The sequence below is a fragment of the Amblyomma americanum genome, chromosome 6 (genome assembly GCF_052857255.1).
Source record: "Amblyomma americanum isolate KBUSLIRL-KWMA chromosome 6, ASM5285725v1, whole genome shotgun sequence".
Classification (NCBI taxonomy): Eukaryota; Metazoa; Arthropoda; class Arachnida; order Ixodida; family Ixodidae; genus Amblyomma; species Amblyomma americanum.
In genome coordinates, this window is record NC_135502.1 from 106,278,955 (window position 1) to 106,299,610 (window position 20,656).

Here is a 20,656-nt window from a genome sequence, read left to right on the forward strand (position 1 = left end):
TCACTATGCCTGCCAGTTTTTAAAACGTGCGGTGCTGTTGCACCCGCCGCGGTGGCTCAGTGGTTAGGGCGCTCGACTATTGATCCGGAGTACCCGGGTTTGAACCCGACCGTGGCGGCTGCGTTTTTATGGAGGAAAAACGCTAAGGCGCCCGTGTGCTGTGCGTTGTCAGTGCACGTTAAAGATCCCCAGGTGGTCGAAATTATTCCGGAGCCCTCCACTACGGCACCTATTTTTTCCTTTCTTCTTTCACTCCCTCCTTTATCCCTTCCCTTACGGCGCGGTTCAGGTGTCCAACGATATATGAGACAGATACTGCGCCATTTCCTTTCCACAAAAACCAATTATTATTATTATATTATGCTGTTGCAGAGTTCGTAACTCTTACAATTAACGGTAGCAAAACTTTCCCACCTTTTGACGAATTATGCCTTATTTTTTTTTCTTGGCGTGGGGGGGGGGGGGGAGCCATTCTATACTTATTAGGCAGAAATTAAAATTATATTTCCGCCACACTTTCACAGTTCACAGGAAATTCGAAATGTCTTTGCTGTGTCTTACTTGATGCATGTTTTAAAACATGCCTTTCCAAAGAAGTTGAATGGGCACTCAAGTAATGCTACATGATCGTAAGTCACGTAAGCACAAGAGCTGTTGTTTGAAAGAACAAAGATGGGAAATTGAAGTTGACCTGCTTCGGTAGATTACCGCGTTCAAATGACAGAGAGGCTCAGTTTCACTTCAAACGGGGGTTATAAGATATAAAAAAGGTAACAAAAGTAAAATAGGGGTACCGCCATCAGCTGTCATTTTCACAAGGGAACTCCGATAATGTCAATAGTTTTCGTATCGCTAATCTCTGAGGCTAGGAATAAGCGCTATTCTCTTGACAACGCTGATCACAGAGTCCAATGTTGTACAGTTGGCGATCAATGAGGTAGAACAGAGCGCCGTTCTCTTCAAAACGGTGGACACAGAGTGCGTTTTGTTACTGACGTCATGAATTTGAATTGAGTGGAGAGAAAAGAATGTTCCATTTTTAAATGTAACTCTCTTGTCAGTCGGTGCGTAAAAGTGCTGCCGGACAAACAATAACATAGCCGCAAGGAGCCATGCATTCGATTTTTATTGGAAAAAAAAACTATACATGGTTGTCCTCAGTGTCCCATTGACGGCTTTAGCGGCGTATTAATAGACGCATTTATCATACCGTGCACCACGCAAACGTTACCGGAGTATCGGGAGCAGGCGCGCCGTCAGTGCGCATGCGCAGGTTGCCTTGAGAGCGCCAGATGGCGTCACATACCAGGCAGCTGCGCGCGCGCGCGCCTGCCGATTTAAAACCAATCAGCCCGTGCGCACTGGCAATATGGACGGGCTCCCGGGACTCCGTTCAAGGTGACACTATTACGGTACACGGTATGCTAAAGGTGTCTATTAATGCGTTAGGTGTCGATGCATGGATGGATGGATGGAAGGTAGGAGCATCCCCTTTGAAGCAGGGCGGTGGTTGTTACCACTATGCTCATTTTTTTCCCTTTATTTTTGTTTACTCTGCTGTAAGTTGTTAATACAATTGGCCATTTCCTTTAAAAAACGTCTTCCTACACTTTAGAACTTATGTCACCTCTGTGTTTTTGTGCCACCAATCCTCCAATCGCTTTTTGCTAATTTCCACCGCATATTTATTTACATGACTATTGTTATCTCTAAACCCTAAGGCCTCAGGAAGAGTGACTGTGCCTGCATCGAAATCGGGATGGATACCATCACATTTTAGGATGAGGTGTTCTATTGTTTCTACAGATTTACCACACACAGCACATGTGTCATCTTCTTCGTTAAATTTCTTTTTGTAGCTGCGCGTTCTAAGACACCCTGACCTAGCTTCAAAGAGGAGGGCACTGCCTCTTGAGTTATCATAAAACGTTATCATAAAACAACAGGAAATGGCGAGCGCCGTCATGCGTTGCGCGTGGCATAACGAACCTTGTTATGCCACCTCGAATAGAACCAACTTTTGCGAGTTCACTTCGGATATAACGAACTTCATGTTTGCTCATCATGTATAACTAACATATGTGTTGTGTTTGGTTTTGGATTAGGGGGATATAAGCCCCAAAGCGACTTAGGCTATGAGGGACGCTGGAGTGAAGGGATCCGGAAATTCCGACCACCTGTGTTTTTTTTTAACGTGCACTGACATCGCACTGTACACTGGCCTCAGAACTTCGCCTCCATCAAAATTCAACCGGCGCGGCCGGGATCGAACCCGCGTCGTTCGGGTCAGCAGCCGAGCGCCATAACCACTGAGCCTCCGCGGCAGTGAAGTGTTGTGTTACGTCAGATATAACGAATGATGGTAATGCGTTCAAACGATCCAGGAAGCATCGCCTAAGAGTTTTCTGACAAATTATTGTGGCACCTGATTCGTTAAGAGACCATCGCGGTCAGACTAATGGCTCGACTGACAGCTGACACTGAGAAACGGCATATTTCAAGTGTTTGACTGAAATTTGCTCCTTCTTTTCTTTTTCTCTCCCTCTCTCTCCCTGTGCGCAGTGAGGAAGGAGAACGAGAACCTGTTCCGGCTGCCGACGTCCACGGCAGCCACCACAACGGTGGGCACCGTGACGGCGACAGCGACGACCGCGTTCGGCCCGGACAACGCGACGCTCACGGCCGCAGCAGTGGCCGTGGGCTGACCCTCCTCGAGGGTGCGACTGCCGCCACGACGACGGGATGCGCCGGCTGACGGGGCCCCGAGAACTGCAGCGCGAACTACTCTGTTCGGCTGGGGTTCGACATCGGCCCAAGGGATCGTGTGGGAGATGGCTGCGCCGCCGTCGCCCGAAGCGTGATTTCGACTGTCCAGCGGTGGGGAACCGGTGAATGTCGTTGCAGATATGTGTTGATCAGAGTTCCACGCTGAGACAGTTTCCTGCCTGCGGAGAGCCGGTTAACTGCGAGAACGAATTTAACAGGCGCTGTCTGACATTAGCAAAAAATGTCGTTTTATCCATTTTACTGCATCAGGTGATAGTCCCGAATAAGTTGGGTGCACATAATATTACATAATAATACGCTGCACAAGCTTTTACTGAGAGGAAGATATTTCGAGCTTCAAATGCAGTGCGGAAAAAAAAACGGGCTTGCTTGGCTCCAATTATCTCTTAAATTATTCCTGGAATTCTGCGCCAAATATATTGAAAAACCGGGACAGCCTTGGATGACTGCATTCTAAACTGCAGCGCCGTTTATCGCCTACTTAACTGATGTCCCTCGAACACTGTTAGCTACATTTGCGACGAAGCGCTCCCCGCATACAAAGGGCTCGTCATTCTTTCCGGAGTGGTATATTTCTGCGCCGTAGGAGGATCCCTCGTCACCTGCCTGTTCTCCACCGCTGAACTTGAGAAGTCATGCCACCGGGAAGAACGCGTTGCTCAAAGTGGTTCTGGCCGCCTTCAGCTTGCCGCCCGCCGGTGAATTTAGGAATGAGATCTACAGCGTGACGTCGTGCCCGTGACCGTGCGGAGGCTTCTCTGTGCGTGGCAGTGTGCCAGCGGACGATCGAGTCGCCAGCCGGACTGCTGCACAGAGCGGGGCTCGGGACCCACCCGGGTGAACACTGCAGCCATCGGAGTCGCCAGCTGTGTGTTACAGCCCTGTCAGTGAGAAGGACGCCCCATGCGTTGATCGCAGTCAGCGCAGTGTTGCGACTGCTCCGTCGTGTCCCTCTCTATCTGCTTCTTTCGTTGAGCCATCAGTCCTCGACAAGGCGAGGCGGAAGAGAGAGAGAGAGTGTTATGCGTGTTTGACCGTCAATCGTGGTTTTATGTATGTCGTAGATGTTTACGTTTCAAGCGGGGAAAGAAAGAACGGCCTATAGGGACCATGAATGAAGGCGCTGAGAGAGTAAGCGTCAAATCTGTGGTCATTTAACGTTTTGTAAACAGGTAGCCTTGCATCTGGCGCAACATTTGGGATCTACAAACTCCTGCACAGTTTTTAGGGAAGCGATTAATTCTTTTAAGCGGAAACTTCCTCTTCTGTTCTTATAAAACGCGTTTCAATGCGTTAGAAGATTGTCCCAAGACATCAAAGCAACTGCAGAGCGCCGCGAGTGCATGTATTGTATCCACTTGCAGAAATGGGTTTATGGCACGGAGAAGAGGGAGTCGCACTTTCGCTCCTCCTCCCCCTACCCCAAAGGAGAAATAATGCCTAGGAAAGCTACGGTAAACTCTCTTGTATTTTTACGAAGTCCAAAAAATACAAGGTTCAAGAGGGACCAACTAAGTCAGAGGCATTCATCATACAGGAAGTTCCCGCAGTAAGTTGTTAATGGCATTATTTATATACAAAAGCGCAAGAAATATCAGTTGTCTACAGATATTGACACAGGCTGTTCGCAAGCTGTGTAAAAGAAATCCACGGAAACAAAAGACGTTCTTTATTATAAATACGGTTCGCGGCTGACGTTGAGGACGAAGCCTAATCTTTAAAAGAATTAACATGCCATTAATAGCAAACTATTGCTTGAAACTGCCAGTACAGGCTTACAGGTTGTTAAACATTGTCATCTGGGTGCTTTATCGTTTAAATCGTAGCTATGAAGCGTTGCTGGAGCCCCTTCTGAAATTGGAGGTATTCTTTCATGGTCCCTAATGAGCCGCGACTCTGATACGTTTAGACAGACAGGTTTTATGATAACTCGGCAGACACTACCCAGCGATGGACGGAAGAAACTATACATAGATGTTACGAAAAATTGTCTACTCGTTATCGTCTTGAAGTCGGTGATAGTTCGTTTTGTAGAGGACATGTACAGTTTTCTGTAGCAGTATTTCACGCCCAGCGACTCTAGAATGGCGGCTTCATAGCTAACAATAAATAACAGGAAGCCTGCCTTAAAAATTTTCTCTCAAAGCGCACGCAAAAAAGATAATAGTTGCGTGACGATGGGAGGGCGGAACGTTTGAAGTAAGCATGTCAGAAGTTATAGGAAGCTCGTAGTAACAAAATGAAATGATCGTGTATGCGACGCGCGTATTGCTTTTCTTGACACAACACAAGCGTTGGAAAAGCGCTATTTTTATCCAGTAAAGAAAAAAAAACGAGCATGCAGTAGAGGAAAAAAAAACGGTGTATTCTGCGATTTATACTGCCGGCGTTCACTGCAATCAGAAACGTAGGATTGTTATGAAAATTTGTCATCAGGCATCAACAGCAAGACCTGCTGAACTATAGACGTGCACAGATGCCAGGATCCTATATGGAGCAGAGTGCCCCAACTTTCGTTAGCTTTCTGGGCGTTGAGGGCGATCGGTTGCCCTGTTCTTCTGCTATGATCATCATCGTCGTCTACCATTTCGTGCATACTATTTAATTCATTTTTTCTGTCCTTCTCTACTATCTTAACATCAGCAATGAAAATAGCCGTAATAAGGACTACTTAGGCCCTAGAAGAATATAAAAAGCGCCTTCCTTTTTAGCCGCTTTCTTTTCGTCGCCATTCCTAGCATAGGTAAGTGGATGATAATGATTACGCAGACAAACGATACAACTGTCCTCTTTGAAACAATCATGAAGGAGGCCATTTCCTCAACAGGCATATATTAGCGCCACACTACCCTTAATGTTTCTATCCTAGCGGCAAAAGGCATGAACTAGAACATGCGCGCTAGTGCAGTGGCATCTGTGCAGGCCTGCACTTCAGTAGGTCTTATTGAAAAAACCTGCCGCTTTCAGTCAGTTATAAATGAACGTTGCTCACAAATACATGCTGCAATTGTGACGTAGCAGTTAGCTTGAGGCCGTTTCACGTGATAGACGACGAGCACGTCAAATCGCTCTGTGTAGAGGGAAAGCGATAGGCGTACAAAACTATTCGCCCTAGCGGCGCACGTTGAAGACACCAGCGTTCGCTCACACACGGGGGGTTCCTTTCTCGTTGCTTTCATAAGTGGGGCGGCGGCGTTTTTTATATCTCCAGTCACCACGCAAAATAGGAGTCATTCGTCTGTTTTCGCCATACACCGCCAGTATAGTGTTTATTGTATACACAACTGGCCACGATTCGCTCCCCTAGAGACATCGCACACTGATACTATTTTACGCACTTTCGCGCATCGGGGAAGTAATCACTAGACCGGAAGAAGACGACTCGAGGAGGCAGGAACCGGAAGTGAAACCCGTGTGGCCCCCACGCAAGACTACACACAATTGACTATCCCCGTTTTATACGAACGTCTAGATGTTTCGCTGCCACAGTCGCCAACCCACGCCCTGCAGGCACGACCCAATCCAAAAACTGCAGCCGTTGATGGTCGTGAAATCAGAAGCTTTTCCTCGACATTCAGAGACACGTACGCGACCGCCAAAGTGTACAATTCCAAAATTTCATGTAATATTCGAGCGCATGTTCGCTGAACCGGCGTTGAGCTGGCGTTAAAAATGGCAAACGCTAAAGGTCGCTCCGGCGTTGTCCCTTTTGTAATGGCTGCATGCCGAGCACAACATGCCTGACGGCAAATGAAATGGCTGCTCCGTTCAGCGCCAGAGCTGCCAAACACATCGCTGAAAACAACCACGATCTCAGTACACCACATGAAAACAAGAAAAAAACGGAGAGAGAGGCGCGCCTACGTGAAGATTAGTCATAGTTTAGACAATCGCAGTGAGACAGCTCTTAAGTGGGCGACAGTACACATTTATAAACGCAGAACGGATAGCGTCGCTTCTACCTGAAGCGCGATTACCAGCGCGTGCTGAAAACTTTACTCGCGCGCGTCACTGTCTCACTCTTCTTTTTTTTTTTTGTTAGCAGTGAGTGTAGTCATCCGTAGGACGTCTCGTGTTCAGGTCAGACTATCTCTGTGCAGCTCTGCGATTTTATTGGTAATAGCACGGGACAGTCGACCAGACGGTGGTTCTAGTCCCATGAAGGACCGCAGTGGCAAAACAGGACAGAGCATGCGCATGCGCACAAAGCGCTTGCCAGTTGCCGCGTCGTCTGCTCGGCGGTTCTGTTCATGTGACACAACCCCAGCTGCTCGTCTGCCCGCGAGCAGACGAGAAGCGGGGGTTGTGTCACTTGAGCGGGACAGCCGAGCAGACGACGCAGCATCTGGCAAGCGCTCATGAGCAGACGAGCATCAGCACGTAAGCAGAACAGCCCAGCAGACGACAGGACAACTAGCAAGCGTCTGTGCGCATGCGCGCACTCTCGTCCGTTTCGCCTCTGCGGTCCTTCATGGGACATGAACGACCGTCTGGTCGGCGTTCCCGTGATATTACTAAACAATTGACGAGCTGTGTGTCGCCGCAGACCTCACCGTTTTGCGGCGGCCTTGCTCCAACGCGCTTGCGCTGCTAGAAAGTAGAGCCTGGCCGAAGCAACTCTCCCACGTCAACACGCAGCATTGTGCGCGGCTGTAACTTTTCCAGCTGGAGCGATTTCCTGTTGACAAATTCCGCGCCGCTTTTGCTGAGATTGCTAATGCTTACGGTAGCGGAGATGGACGAACCGTAAGCCTCGCGATGCAAAGTCACGGTGACTGAGCCCGGAGTGAGGCTCGTGGCATGGATGGGGCAGCAATACGTCGGCACAAAAACCATCGTAAAAAAACTGTAGCAAATGCAGTGAGCCCACAATGCCTACGTTCGTCAGTAGGCCCCGCATCCGCGGGATTAACACGGGCAGGAAAAATAGAAAACACGGCGACCGCTCACGAAAGCTGCACCATTTGAAAGAAAGGGCCCTTTGAACAGCGAGCATGTATTTGCAGTGATTGCACGAAATGCAGTGACAGTTGCCTAATTGCGCACTAATCTGGGACAAGCCATTGTTGCATGGTTGCTGAAGATCTCGAGTGTGTACATTGTTTCCCCCTCGAAGGGCGTTTCTTCTAACTTTCCGACAAGCAGATCACCGGTAGCATGCACTGCGCCAACGACGAAACAGTCACGAACCACGTCTCGCACGCGAGAGCTATTTGAACTCACGAACGCTCTTCCGTCCTCGCTTCATTAGGCGCGCATTGTTGTCTGCTTTGAAGTGCACAACCTCTTCTTAACCGCAATGAGACGTTCACCATGATGACAGTCAGGAAAACCTGCAGAACGTGGTGTTTCTTGTGAGCTGTGGGACAGGAACTGTTGTCTGGGAATGACATTGTTGTATACGCGAAGCAGCGAGGTATACAAACTTGGCGTTCCAGCAGCGCGGCGTTAATTTTAGGCATGTGTGCAGTGTTATACCTGGACACAGTGTGCGGTTTGAAAGCGCCAGAAAAAGGGGCAATGTTCTAAAATATGGGTGCAGAACTCTAGCCGCTGTCACAGCAGGTAACGAAGGAGAACGCTAACATTATTTTGCGCGATCAGGCAGCATACACACATTAAGGGGAGAAAAGACACCCTAAGCATTCGGCATCTTCGCAGCTGTAAAAGCCTCTCGACGGGTATGCTACCGACCGACTCGTCCAAATACCGTAATGTTTCAGTCAAGATTTGCGAGCAGGCAGTTAGCATAAAAAAAAAGCGTTTATCAGGCAAGAAGGTGAGCGTTCTAATGCAGCGTTAGACGCCTATAACTTATTCTGCGAACACGTGATTTTGAGCTATGCTACAGGCGTTAAAAGTGCCAGAAAAAATCATTATTTGTTGACCGGACTGGCTCTCGACCTACGCCAGTCGCTTACGGGTGTCAGGGCTAATGCATAATTTTCAGGAAAGCCTTACAGAATTGCAGATGCTATCACGCCGAAAAGCATTGCCGAGGTTGCAAGCCTTTCAGATTGCCGAATGCGTACAGCCCCTATTTCTAAGTTCCAAATCAGGCTCAAGATTTTGACAGTTCAGGCAGCAAATTTTCTAGAAACCTGTACACAATCCCGGATTACCAGTTGAACCGTGATTTGAACCAGTTGAACCGTTGAGTTGAAGCGAGTTCAAGTCGGATCTGCTCCTATCTTCGAAAGTCGCTCTGCCTTAGAAGATTGTTTAGGGCATGCAGGTTTTGTATTTTTCTTTTTATCCTAAAGGACCGCATGATTTAAAGCCACACGTTCCGTGTGGTAGCAGTTACTGTCCAATATTGCGTTTCGTGGCAGAGCTAGCCATAAAGGCTCGGAAAAATTGCCAGTTTTTTTGTCATCTGCAGCGACATACGCTGATACACCACACCATCGTGCACGCAATGGGATGCTGTGCAAAACGATTTCTACGTCTGGCCTCGTCTGTTAGTGATGCGACGTCAAGACATCTCTGTTTTTTTTTCTCCCCTTTGTTCTCGTTTTCGGCTAACTAGGCAAGCACAACCGGCAAATAATCTTTAAAAAAATGCCATAAAGTGAAACCCCTGACATAAATCGGCAGGTAAAAACAAACGGGTCCGTGGCTGAGACAAAGTTTTAAAATTGTTTCCGGCGGCTATGAGAGTTCGAGCTCGTAAAGAGACAGGCCCCTGGGTAGTCCAAACGAATAAATCTCGGGCAAAGCCGTGCAAACTTAAAACTAAGTCTGTTGAGAACCCGCTGCTTTCGTCGCAATGCGTCGTTCGGACTGCTGGCAAATATGACCAAAGGTCACCGAGAGGAAAACACGCGAAGCGAGAGTGTTCCCTGGCTTTCCTGCCGCTGCTGTCCCATGCGCTCAGAGGAAAGGCTGCGTTCGACGAAGTAGCAGCAGCGCATCTTTGCGACACGGAGCGTTCTGTTCGAGCATTGTCATCGGATGAGTGCTTGTGCATACAACATTCGCGGGCGTTCTCGTTCTGTTCCATTCCCAGCTAAGTGCGTGCCAAAGCCATGTGTGATGTTGTATTTGCAATGTGCTACTTGTATGTTTCTAGTCACTCATTAGGTTTATATCGCAAGGAGACAAATAAAGTACTACCACAGACAACTGAGGCCCAGAGATTTGTTTAATAAAGAAACTTTAAGCTTTATAGCATAGTTTTGTAAAGCGCTTTGACGGCACTGCGATACGCATCAACATTACGCAATGTTTTTTCGACGAAGTGGTGAGTACTTTCCCCGGCAGCTCGTTCTCTGAAGAAAAAAGTTCACAGGGACGCCTAATTACATTATGCATTGGCAGGGCGATATCATTAGAATTATTCGCTGGAGGTCAGCGCTTGCGTGTCAACCTGTCTCTGCTGTCGTCTTTCTGTGTTGTGCTGCAATTCATCATGGAACACCAACTAGCCCTTACTGAACATCATTAGAATCTGTTGACGCTTTTCCCGCAAATCACGTCACTTCCGACCTGGCTACGTCATTTCCCTCCACTCAGTGGGAATTGTCTGGCCTGGTGACGTCAATTCCGCCTAGCCGACACATTTGCCGATGAGGCTGCTATGCTGTGACATTAAAAGAGCTCTCACATCGTTGTCCCTCCCGCGGAACTCAGCGAAAACGGTACGTAAAGGAGATTGTTCTGGTTGGCTATACGCTGCAATGGGTGAAAGGTAAGATGTTATGTAGAAACGGGAAAAGGCGAAAAGGCAATAGAGTAAGAATCCAATACATCAGTTGAACGCGTACTGGCGGAAAAATCACAACCTATCGGACAATAAGTGCAACGCCTTCATCGACCGGAACAGTGCCTTGCAAGCCATTAGGGCTGATGGTTGATGCGGCCACCGTCCGAGGAGCTTGGCTTCCGTTGATGGGCGATGAAATCTAAAGCATAGCACAGCGTTTGTCTTTCAAAGTTTTATACCCCTGTCACACGGCCAGTTTCAATCACCCTCGAGTCGAGGGTCTTCGAGATTCTCAATCGCCATCGAACTCGCCGCTGCTACACGGCAAATCTCAATGGCCATTGAAATGGTTCTCGTGTCTCACTCTACGCTTGTGCGGCGCCACAATCGCTACTTTAGATTTTACAAAAATAACAAAAATATTTGATAAATGTATACGAAATGCTTAAATACACGCATACGCGCATGTCGTTTAAAATCCTTTTATTTGGGCGTACGCGACGGACAGATGCGGACACTGCTGTAGCCATTCTAATACAAGACGAGCCAAAACCAAGCCAGTCCAACTGCGTCGGAGCGCTGCTTCGTCAGGCTTAAGACCGGGGAAATCGCCATGATATCTGAAAAACAAGAGCTATTTTTCTCTTGAAACTTTATGCGAGAGTAAGAATGGGTAAATCGAAGGCGAATACAACAGCTTAGAACACGATATTGCTTTGAGGGATTAGCGACGAAGCTGTTATCGCTGTGAAGCGCGCGGGCAGGGTGCCGCCATGTTGTCAACGTTAAGTACGCAAGCAACGCAAAGACTGCAACGCAAAATTAATGCGCTTAATGCACTTAAAACCACTCTAATATATTTTAAAATAATTTTACAAGCTGCTTACATTAAATTTTATGCGAATAATGTTTGTTCATGTTTATGCACCGTGAATGTGTCGTGTACGAAAGTGCGCTTGGCGCCGCTCGGAGCAACGCTAGCAACCTTGGGCAGCGCTCGAAGGCCCTCGAAATCTCGATGGAGTTCTGCGCTACTCCGTTGACTCGATAGGCTATTGACTCGATCGCCATTGAAACTGCCCGTGTGGCAGCGCTCGATCGCCTTTGAGTCGATAGACTATCGGTTCGAGGGCCCTCGAAATGCCCGTGTGACAGGGGTATAAGACATGGCAGAGAAGGGCCGGGGAAGATGGGATTCTTCAGTTCAGGGAATGAACAAGGTGCTCCAGTCTGCTAGACAAAGCTTCGACAAGGTAACTTGTCCCACCCTTGGCTCAGACTTGGCCCTGACGAAGCCACCTTGTCGAAACGCTGGCTAGTGGACTGGGGCTGTGGCTGGGTGAGTAGGCGACCTCCTACTAACTAAGCTTTACTCATCTAGTCTCTGCTGAGATAAGACCAGCATTTTCGCTAAGGGTTCCCACTGTTACTGCTATTCGAGCTAGAGTAAATGTCACAAAATACCTTCTCACCGATGCCATTTGTCAAGGTGTCGCGAGAGCACGGAAGCAAACGTTTTTCGAAGGGCATAAGTCAGTACCTCTTTTTAGAACTAATTTCATAGGATATTTCTCATGTATGCAAGGGGCAATGCCTTACCAATGAGAACGAGCAAACGCAAACAGGCAGCTGACAGCACACCAGTGCGCAGCGTGACCCAAAAAATTAATGGGGGGTGCTGGTAGCCACCCACATTTCGCCCCCCATCAATCTGAAACCTAAAATGTGGTGCACGGTACATCAGGAGGTTAAGAGTCAGAAGGATCAAATCAAATCTTTATTTTTTCATGTATGCGGAGGTACATGAAAGGGCTGCGCGGAAAAAAAGCTGCCCTAATTGGCAGCTTAACCCAGTCGTTTTGACAGCAGGACGTTTATTTCGTCCAGAGAGGAGGATATTTAGGAAGATGCGTGAAAGGTGAGGATGAATGTTTATTATCTTATTGTAAACTTGGCTCCTTTGAGACCGCAGGGCAAGCGTAGCAGGGAACCACCACCCGCGACCGCCATGCTCACTGCGCTCCATGACCGCAATAAATTCGGGGTCTAAAAGCACTGCCAGAGTCGCCCACTGGGGCGTCTTCCGCGAACAGAGCGAACGGCAAACATTGTAACGCTGACCATAATGTGCTATCGGCGTCAGATTAAACGAAAACGAGACGGCTAAAAAATGAATAGCAAAACTAGATCTTACGTAATTGAGGAATACTTAACGCAAGCGCAGTTGATTTTCCCTTAGAAAGAGTCGCAGTCGCAAGCTCAAAAAATCAGTGGCCAATGTCCAGCGCAGTGTCAGCTTTATTACGGCTAATGTGCGAGGTTACGTCAAAATTCTCAAAATAGATGGCATGGCCTAGGTATGTAAGCTCTAGTCTCAACAAAAACATCAATGGCACGTACAGGACTGTTTCTGGACGCCTGACAAGGCAGAACAAAAAGATGTACCGCAGCGCTAACAATGACCCTTCTCATGCAAACCTCCGAACAGCAATTGGTCCTTCAGGCTGGCAGCACGTTCGGCGCTCAAACTGCGTCTCTGCCGATCTTTTCCACGTACCCTAAGGAGTTCTCGTCAGCCATCTACCAAGGCTTGCTCTGCTAGACAACGTGGACACGGATCAACCATTCGGTATAACCAAGCTTCCCGCTACCCTGTAGCTATAAAAAAAAAACAAAGTCTCGGACCTCGGCAATCTCCTTTGTCCTCTCGAAAATCAGCAACGTCTGGACAACAAAGCCTTTTCAGAGCTCAGCGTAGGTGGCTGTTTCCACTCGAAAGCCGCGAAAGTCGCCCATAGTGTGTCAGTCTATTCCTGAGCCCTCGTCTCTACGCTGCTTTCTTAACATGGTCTCGCACCAGCCGGCCCATCTCTAAACACTCAATTACCCTACAAGATTGAAAAGCTTATGAAACACGTGGTCCTTAATTGGGCGCCTCATTTGACTTCTAGAACACACCACCACTCTTCAGCCATAGCAAAGAGGATTTCGCCAAGGGCTGAGCGTTCAGGACGCGTTGTTCATCCTGTGACATAAGGTACTCCGCGTCCAATCGTGCGTTCGGCCAGAGACGTTCATGGCTGAATATGTTAGCAAGCCCTTCGACTCCGTCCCCAACAAGCTGTTCGTGGAGAACACGAGGCCATCTAAGCTGCGTTGCTGCATGCTAACGTTATCAAATCGATTTTGGCTGACCAGTGTGTCGAATGCAATGGCCACTAACTAGTGTCCAAATATTTAATGTGGAGGATCATATTTTCCATCCTAGAGCTAACTTCATGGCGGCAGACTTAGCTTCTCTAACCCACAATGTTCAGTTTAAGGGCTGCATGACTAAAGTCGTTGCAGTGTTTCACTTCGTCTGGTATGCTTATGACATCACCGCCTAGTCGATGACGCGGTGAGCTCTCCAGAAATTACGCGATCTTCAACTCTGGCATTTCGCGATAGTCTTTTCATACAATGTAGGCATGAACATCGGGCCCGAGAAGATAAAGTTCGGGGCAATTCTCAGCGCACCGAGGCCGAAGCCGTCCGCAGCTAGGCCAGTCTATACATCATGAAAACACATCGCAAAACTACAATGTCCAGCCAGAGGAAACAGTGCAATCGTCAACGGTTGCCCCGTTGTTTTCTTCGCTTCGCATGTGGTCTTTCGCGCTGCGTTTTCACCATGAATATGAAAGAATTCTTCAATGCAGCTCGAATTCTTCAATGATTCGACGTAAGTCTTCACCAGAGCCCAGGCGCACCTCGGCCCAGATGGCAATAACACTGGTATCTGGACTAGAAAACTTATTCCGCAAGTCAAACCCCTTCTTCACCGTGTACCCTTGCAAGGTTACGCATTCCTGCTGAATATACGTGAAAAAATGAGAAGCGGGCTTCTTGCCTGCCGCATGTTGTACGGCGGCAACTAACACGTATACATACCCAAGCCGAAAGAAGGTTCCAAAATCTCTACTATGAAGTGATCCGCATCATCACTGGCCTACCGAAGTGCACGACCTTCAAGAAGCTCTAAGCAGCCAATGTAATGAAACTGAGGTCACATATTTCTGAGGCCAGAAAGACCGTCTGAACAAGGTACGCAAGCAACTTGGACTTTAGGAGGAGTTTCTAATGGCATCGAACACAAACGTTCGCCATCAAGAGAACTGTCCACTTCTACTCTCCGTGGGATCCCACGATATCACTCACCGACCGAAAGCCATGGCACAAAATGTTGCGTCATGACCAGGTAAGGCGTCATGCCGCATCATCCCACAGAATAGCATCCACCGACGCAGCTGTCTGCGCTGATATGCCACGGACTGGGCTTCACCAGCGGTGGCGAGGAGCAATCGAGGCATCTAGATTCTTAAGAACAGGACACTAGCATACGTCAGTTGAATTATGAACTCGGCTGCCTTCACGGCTCTTCTCCAAGCAGCGCAGTCGGCACCACAAACGCTTGTTTAGGGATTCGCAACACGCCTACGAAACGAGTGGGCTAATCAGTGGCAGCACGTCGATGATGGCATAGTCGTCGTGCTACGTGAAGTCCAATTAAATATAAACATTGATGCGAATAATTCCCATGTGCTCCCACATGCAAACATCAAAGGCGTTTAACGATTTGTTGATGGGTTTAAATCTGTCAAACCAACAGTGTGGCCTCTGAAGCGAGGCGTAGTAATGAGCCGCCGATCAATCTTAACCATGTGAGGTTCCGCAGCATGATCTGAAATCTCAGTACATGAGTGCTTGGGCAATTTTTCTTAATTCAAATGCGGACGATGCAACCGGAATCCAAGCTTCGAACACAGGCATCGAAGACAACCTGCTCGTTTGGCTCCAGCAGCAGTATGCAAGATGGCATTCGCGTCGAAAGGATTTATCATATGGACGAGAACAAAGACTCGCGCCTTCGACGTCTTGGTTCCAAAGAAATAGCCAAGCAAAGCCGATACGCCAGGCCTTTCAACATCTCTGTGCACGGGAGGAACGCCCTGGGGAACTATAGCGCATGCCGTTTGAGCTATGCCGGAAAAAGTACAGAAGGGCACGCGGACTCAAATCCGTCGCCTAGCGACACTGGCCTATAGCCGGATCTAAGGCACAAGTATTTTAAAACCATCTCAACAACAACAAAAAAAACGCCTCTACACTGCCGCAGCCCCGGCAGCTCGCTAAGTCTGGGAGTGTCAATTTTATTTCCAGCTTCGCCTAGAAAGAAGCTTACGGAACCCCCCGGTGATATTCACCGGGTCGTGTGTGGCAACTTTGGTTCTTTCCACGCCAGATAAAAAATGGCTGCGGCTTAGCTCCGCTAACCCTGGTTATGCAAGCGAAAGCTTTGGCGCCAAATGCTTAAGCATCGGCTTAGCTGTGGTTAGGCCTGGCTGCGGCCTCACCGCACTGCGAGAACTCACTTCCAGCGTCTCGCCAGTCTCCGCCGCGGCTGCTTCCAAAGCTCGTCGCTGTCTTCGTTCGGCATCTTTCGCTCGCCGTTACAAGCCAGGCGAGGCTCCCACTCTTCATCGGTTTCGGCTTCCCGTTTAGCGCCAGTCCTGTAGATTGGTAAATCCCTCGCACGGTTGGCAATGTCGGCCCGATGGCCACACTCGGCCCGACGTCAGCGAGTATCCACTCTCGAGGACGTCGGCTCCGGCTGACTTGCTTCCTCCATAGCGAGACACTGGATAGGCACGTAGTACGTCACGTGGTTACTTACGCAGCTCCGCTCCTCCTGTTCAAGGTCATTCGTTCAGACACGGCTAAATCGCGCCTTTGAAATCGTGGCCGTCGCTCTGTTCTGGACGAAGCTAGTGAGGTTCATATACTAAGGCACGAGCACGTTGCTTTCTGGCAGTCTACGGATAAGATATCCTTCGAGGGTGTAGTGACTACACGGTGGAGATAGTACTTCTTCGCAGAAGCCAAGAAAAAGGAGGTTAGTATGAGAGGAGTTGGGTTTATTTCACGATATTTCTAAAGAGCGAATGAGTGCGTCAAGTTTCAGCAGGGTTCTGCGCTTTGCAGCTCTAGCTGTTAAAGCGAAGTTCACCCGCTTAGTGCTCTCCGCCGTCCAGACCACGCTGTCCACGCTCGGCTGTGCGAGTGCGAGGGCCACTGCCGCTTCTTCGGTAACTTCGGGGTCTGTTGTGTTCAGGGACGCGTTGACGATCAGCCTGTCTTTTGACGTAACCACCACCGTTGCACGGTCACTGTGTTTTCTGAGCGAGGCGTCCGCGTAGAGGACGCTTGGGAAAAAGATTCCGCAGGGGGGTAATCTCCTCCGCGGCCCGAGCTATTCTATCCAAGTGCAAGCATCCGGGAAGAGCCATAGAGCTCGTGTGGGTCCCGGCTCACTCGCAGGTAGCAGGCAACATCATCGCCGACTACCATGCCCGAGAAATGTCAATCCGGGCCGAGCACGAGCCGGAAGAGCTACTGCACCCGGTCACCAGCATTCGGGACATTACCCGAATGTACCGCGAGGAAAGGTGCAGTCTGCCAGAACCGCACCCCAAACTCACCAGGCAACAACAGACGATTCTGCGTCGAGCGCAGACGGGATCGCTTGCGCATCCCGTGCTGATGAACCGCATGTACCATGCAAAACACGATATGCTCTGCCCCTTTTGCAAACGAGAAAAGGGCACCCTGCCGCACGTCTTGGCAGTGTACACTAAACTCAAGACCCTCCCCTCCTCCCCTTCTCGCCAACACCCCCAATCCCCAACCCCTTGAGGGATGGGAGACCTTGTTATCCAGCCCTGCCCTACCGATTCAGCTCGCACTGACGGACAGGGGCCAGGAGCTGCTGGAAACATATGGGTCCCGTAAATAGGGAACCACCCCGTCTGGTGCCTGCGTGCACCACCGATTTATTTCGGGCTTAATGAATGTTGATTCATCATCATCACCGCCGTCCAGAGGCGTCAGAGGCAAGCGTCCGCATTCGAGCAAGCTTCGCTGTCGTCGCGTGGGGCGCGCACTCACTTTGAGATCACGCGGTAACCCCGTGCACGCTGATTGTACCCAGAGGCACCCATAGGAAAGGAAATGCACTATCTCACATATCTCGGTGAATGCAGCCGAACCGTGCCGTAAGGGAACGGATAAAGGAGGAAGTACGTGAAAGAAGACCGGAAGAAAGAGACGCCGTAGTGTGTGTGTGTGTGTATGGGGGGGGGGGGGGTGGTCGTCTCTGGAATAATTTAGACCACCTGAGTACGTAGAGTTACTCGAGGTGCCGAGAGGGGAGGCAGCAAAATATGGGAAAAAATGTTTCCACCAAAAGGAAAGTGCGCCTTAACTCACTTCTCGGCGGACACCTCTACCGTGCTATGAAGTAAATAAGGACGATGGAGGAAAAAAAAACAGAAAAAGAAGGGGAGAGGGATGCCGTAGTGTAGGGTTCAGGAAAAATTCATTTGAAAAGTCAGCCACCCGCCGCTGTGGCTCAGTGGTTAAGGCACTCGTCTAATGAGCCGGAGCACCCGGGTTCGAACCCAACCGCGGCGGCCGCGTTTTGATGGCGGCGAAACGCAAAAAGGCGCCCGTGTGCTGTGCGATGTCAGTGCACGTTAAAAATCCCCAGGTGGTCGAAATTTTCCCAGAGGCCTCCACTTCGGCACCGCTTTCTTCCTTTTTTCTTTCACTCCCTCCTTTATCTCTTTCCTTACGGCGCGGTTCAGGTGTCCCCCGAGGTATGCGAGTCAGTTACTGCGCCGTTTCCTTCCTCAAAAACCAATTTTTTGAAGTCTGCTTATGAGCGGAAATGCGAAAGCTTTTTCCAGTCTTCACCTTCTCTCTCTATTTTCATTTTCATTTTTTTTTCGGTTCAGGTGTCGTCCGAGGTATTTGAGTCAGATACTGCGCCGTTTCCTTTCCTCAAAAACCAGTTTTTTGAAGTCTGTTTATGAGCGGAAATGCGAAAGCCTTTCCCTGCCTTCTCCTTCTCCCTCTATTTTTCATTTTCATTTTTTTGTTTTTGGTATTTTTAAGTTACTGTTATCGTTTTTATTTTTCATTTTTATTTCCATTTTCTCTTTCTATTTCTTTTGTTTGTTTGTTTCTTTTCGTTTGGTTCCTTTATTTGTATATTACAGTTATTATTTTGATTTATTTTCATTTTTCCCGTTATTTTTTTGTTTCATTTTGTTCGATTGACAGGTGGAGTTGACACTTGTACACGTTTCCTGCGGACAGGTCTAGCGCATAGTCATGAGCCAAGAATAATATCGACCCCCTGTGGAACTTTAATGCGCTCTGGCATTGCACAGCACACAAGGGCCTTTAGCGTTCCGCCTTCCTTGAAAACGCGAAAATGTGTTCGTCGGTAGTGTTCATTGAAGCCTCAACAGCCGAATTTCAAAGGAGGCGAAATTCTAGAGGCCCTTGTACCGTGTAATGTCGGTGCACATTAAAGAACCTCACGTGGTCGATATTTCTGGAGCCCTTCACTACGGCGTCTCTCATAGCCTAGGATGAATGGAAACAGCTTTTATTTGACGAAAAAAAAAGGAGAGCTTCCAAGGTGGTCCCCTACTGGTCCAGGATTCACGGGCTTGAGCTTCACATAAAGCCCGATCCACCAGACATTTATGACCCGCAGGTTGAGCGGTCCGTAAAGTGGCCTCCCATGAAGAATGAGTGGGATTGGGGATGGGGGGTACTGCCTGTAGGGAAGGACTTCCCCAAGGTAGTGAAAAAGTGCGGATCTGGGCAAGCCACAGGCGTTACAATGAGAGAAGCTGGGGTGAAAGCATTAGAGACGGTGGGCTCAAAATAAAGCAGCCCGTCTGTAGTTGTCGCCATGCGGCACTTGATAAGGGCGACAAGGTACTGTGGGGTGGTGGCAATGTCATGCGGCTGAGTTTGTAGAATGGGGTGATTTGATGATATGTAGAAAGGACCGATGTGACCTCTTGCGCGGGGTTGGGTGCCCGATTGTCTGGGGTCCGGGAGGAGAGTTCTCGGGCCAGCGCATGAACGCGCTCATTACTGGGGATCGAGGTCTGTCCAGATATCCACCACAGAGAAACCATTCGGTCGAGAGAGGCGGCTGTGGCAAGAATATGATGTGTGGCCGGCGTCGCCACACCCTTTAGGTAGTGGCAGTACGCGGCCTGGGAATCTGTGCAAATTTCGGTTATGTTTTTGTCAATGGCGGAGAGGGCCAGCGCAAGTGCGATGGCGCCTCATTCCGCCTCTGCAGGCGAATTAGTTCGGATAAGTGGCGGCTGCCCCCACTGTGCCGTCCTCATAGCCTGCGACTGCAGTGAAAAATCCTACTTTAGAATTTGCTGTCGCGTCGACATAAAATATATCGGAGCGGTTGCTGTATGTTTTGGTGTTAATAGCTCGTTCGAGCCTGCCGCCTTCCCTGACGGAGGCTAGAACTCACATTCCGCGGTAGGGGCTTCTGGTATATGTGATCCTGCGTGCGCAGAGAAATCATGTGAGGAGTAGAAGTTGTTGGGGTGGGAATGGGTGGATTGAGACGGAGTTGTAGACATTGTCCTCTTTCCGTGCGACTCAGGCGGACTAATTGGTTGGCGCGTTGAGCCTCTATTAATTCGATCACGGTATTGTGGGTCCCAGTGGCCAGGAGACGTTTTGTACTCACCGTCCGTGGAAGACGTAGGGCGGAGGTGACAGCCATGCGTATTAAGATGACTGCCTGTTGTGTTTGGCGCTGAGTGAGTGTGTGGTATGGGAGGTGGTATGTAAAGCGGCTAATAATGAATGCATTGGTCATAGTGAGGGTCTCGCGTTCAGACAGCCCATGATTGCTTTCTGCCACGCGCCTGACTAGTGCATCGATCTGTTTTGTCTGTCTTTGCAAGAGCGGAAGGGGGGGGGGGGGGGGGTTGCATCGAGCATTTTGTTAATGAGAAGGCCGAGAATCTTCACCAGAGACACAATGGGCACTGGATTCCCGTACATGTACAGTTCAATTGGGGGGGGGGGGGGCGGAGGTGGGGGAGGGTCACTGGGGAGGGGTTTCAGCTGCAAGAGTTCCGATTTAGTTGGAGAGCAACGGAGGCCTGTGTTTGCTAAATTGGTGGTGGTGATGTCTATGACAGATTGCAGGATATCTTGGGGGCTGTTCCAAGGGATCCTGCCGTTGTGCAGAGATTATATTGCCACAGTGTTAGCCATTTACTGGCG

The 20,656-nt window shown here is 49.2% G+C and overlaps 1 protein-coding gene across 2 annotated transcripts in view; it reads left to right on the top strand.

Moving 5' to 3' along the window:
- The window catches only part of LOC144093944 (uncharacterized), a 157,978-nt gene extending 151,363 nt beyond the window's left edge, over positions 1-6,615 (top strand). The window contains exon 3 of one of the 2 annotated variants that reach the window (XM_077627712.1): positions 2,563-6,615. In XM_077627712.1, the coding sequence (XP_077483838.1) occupies positions 2,563-2,705 (143 nt within the window). In that variant the 3' untranslated portion in view covers positions 2,706-6,615. The remainder of the gene's footprint in view (positions 1-2,562) is intronic. The other variant, XM_077627711.1, reaches the window with a different exon arrangement.
- The last annotated feature ends 14,041 nt before the right edge of the window (positions 6,616-20,656 follow it).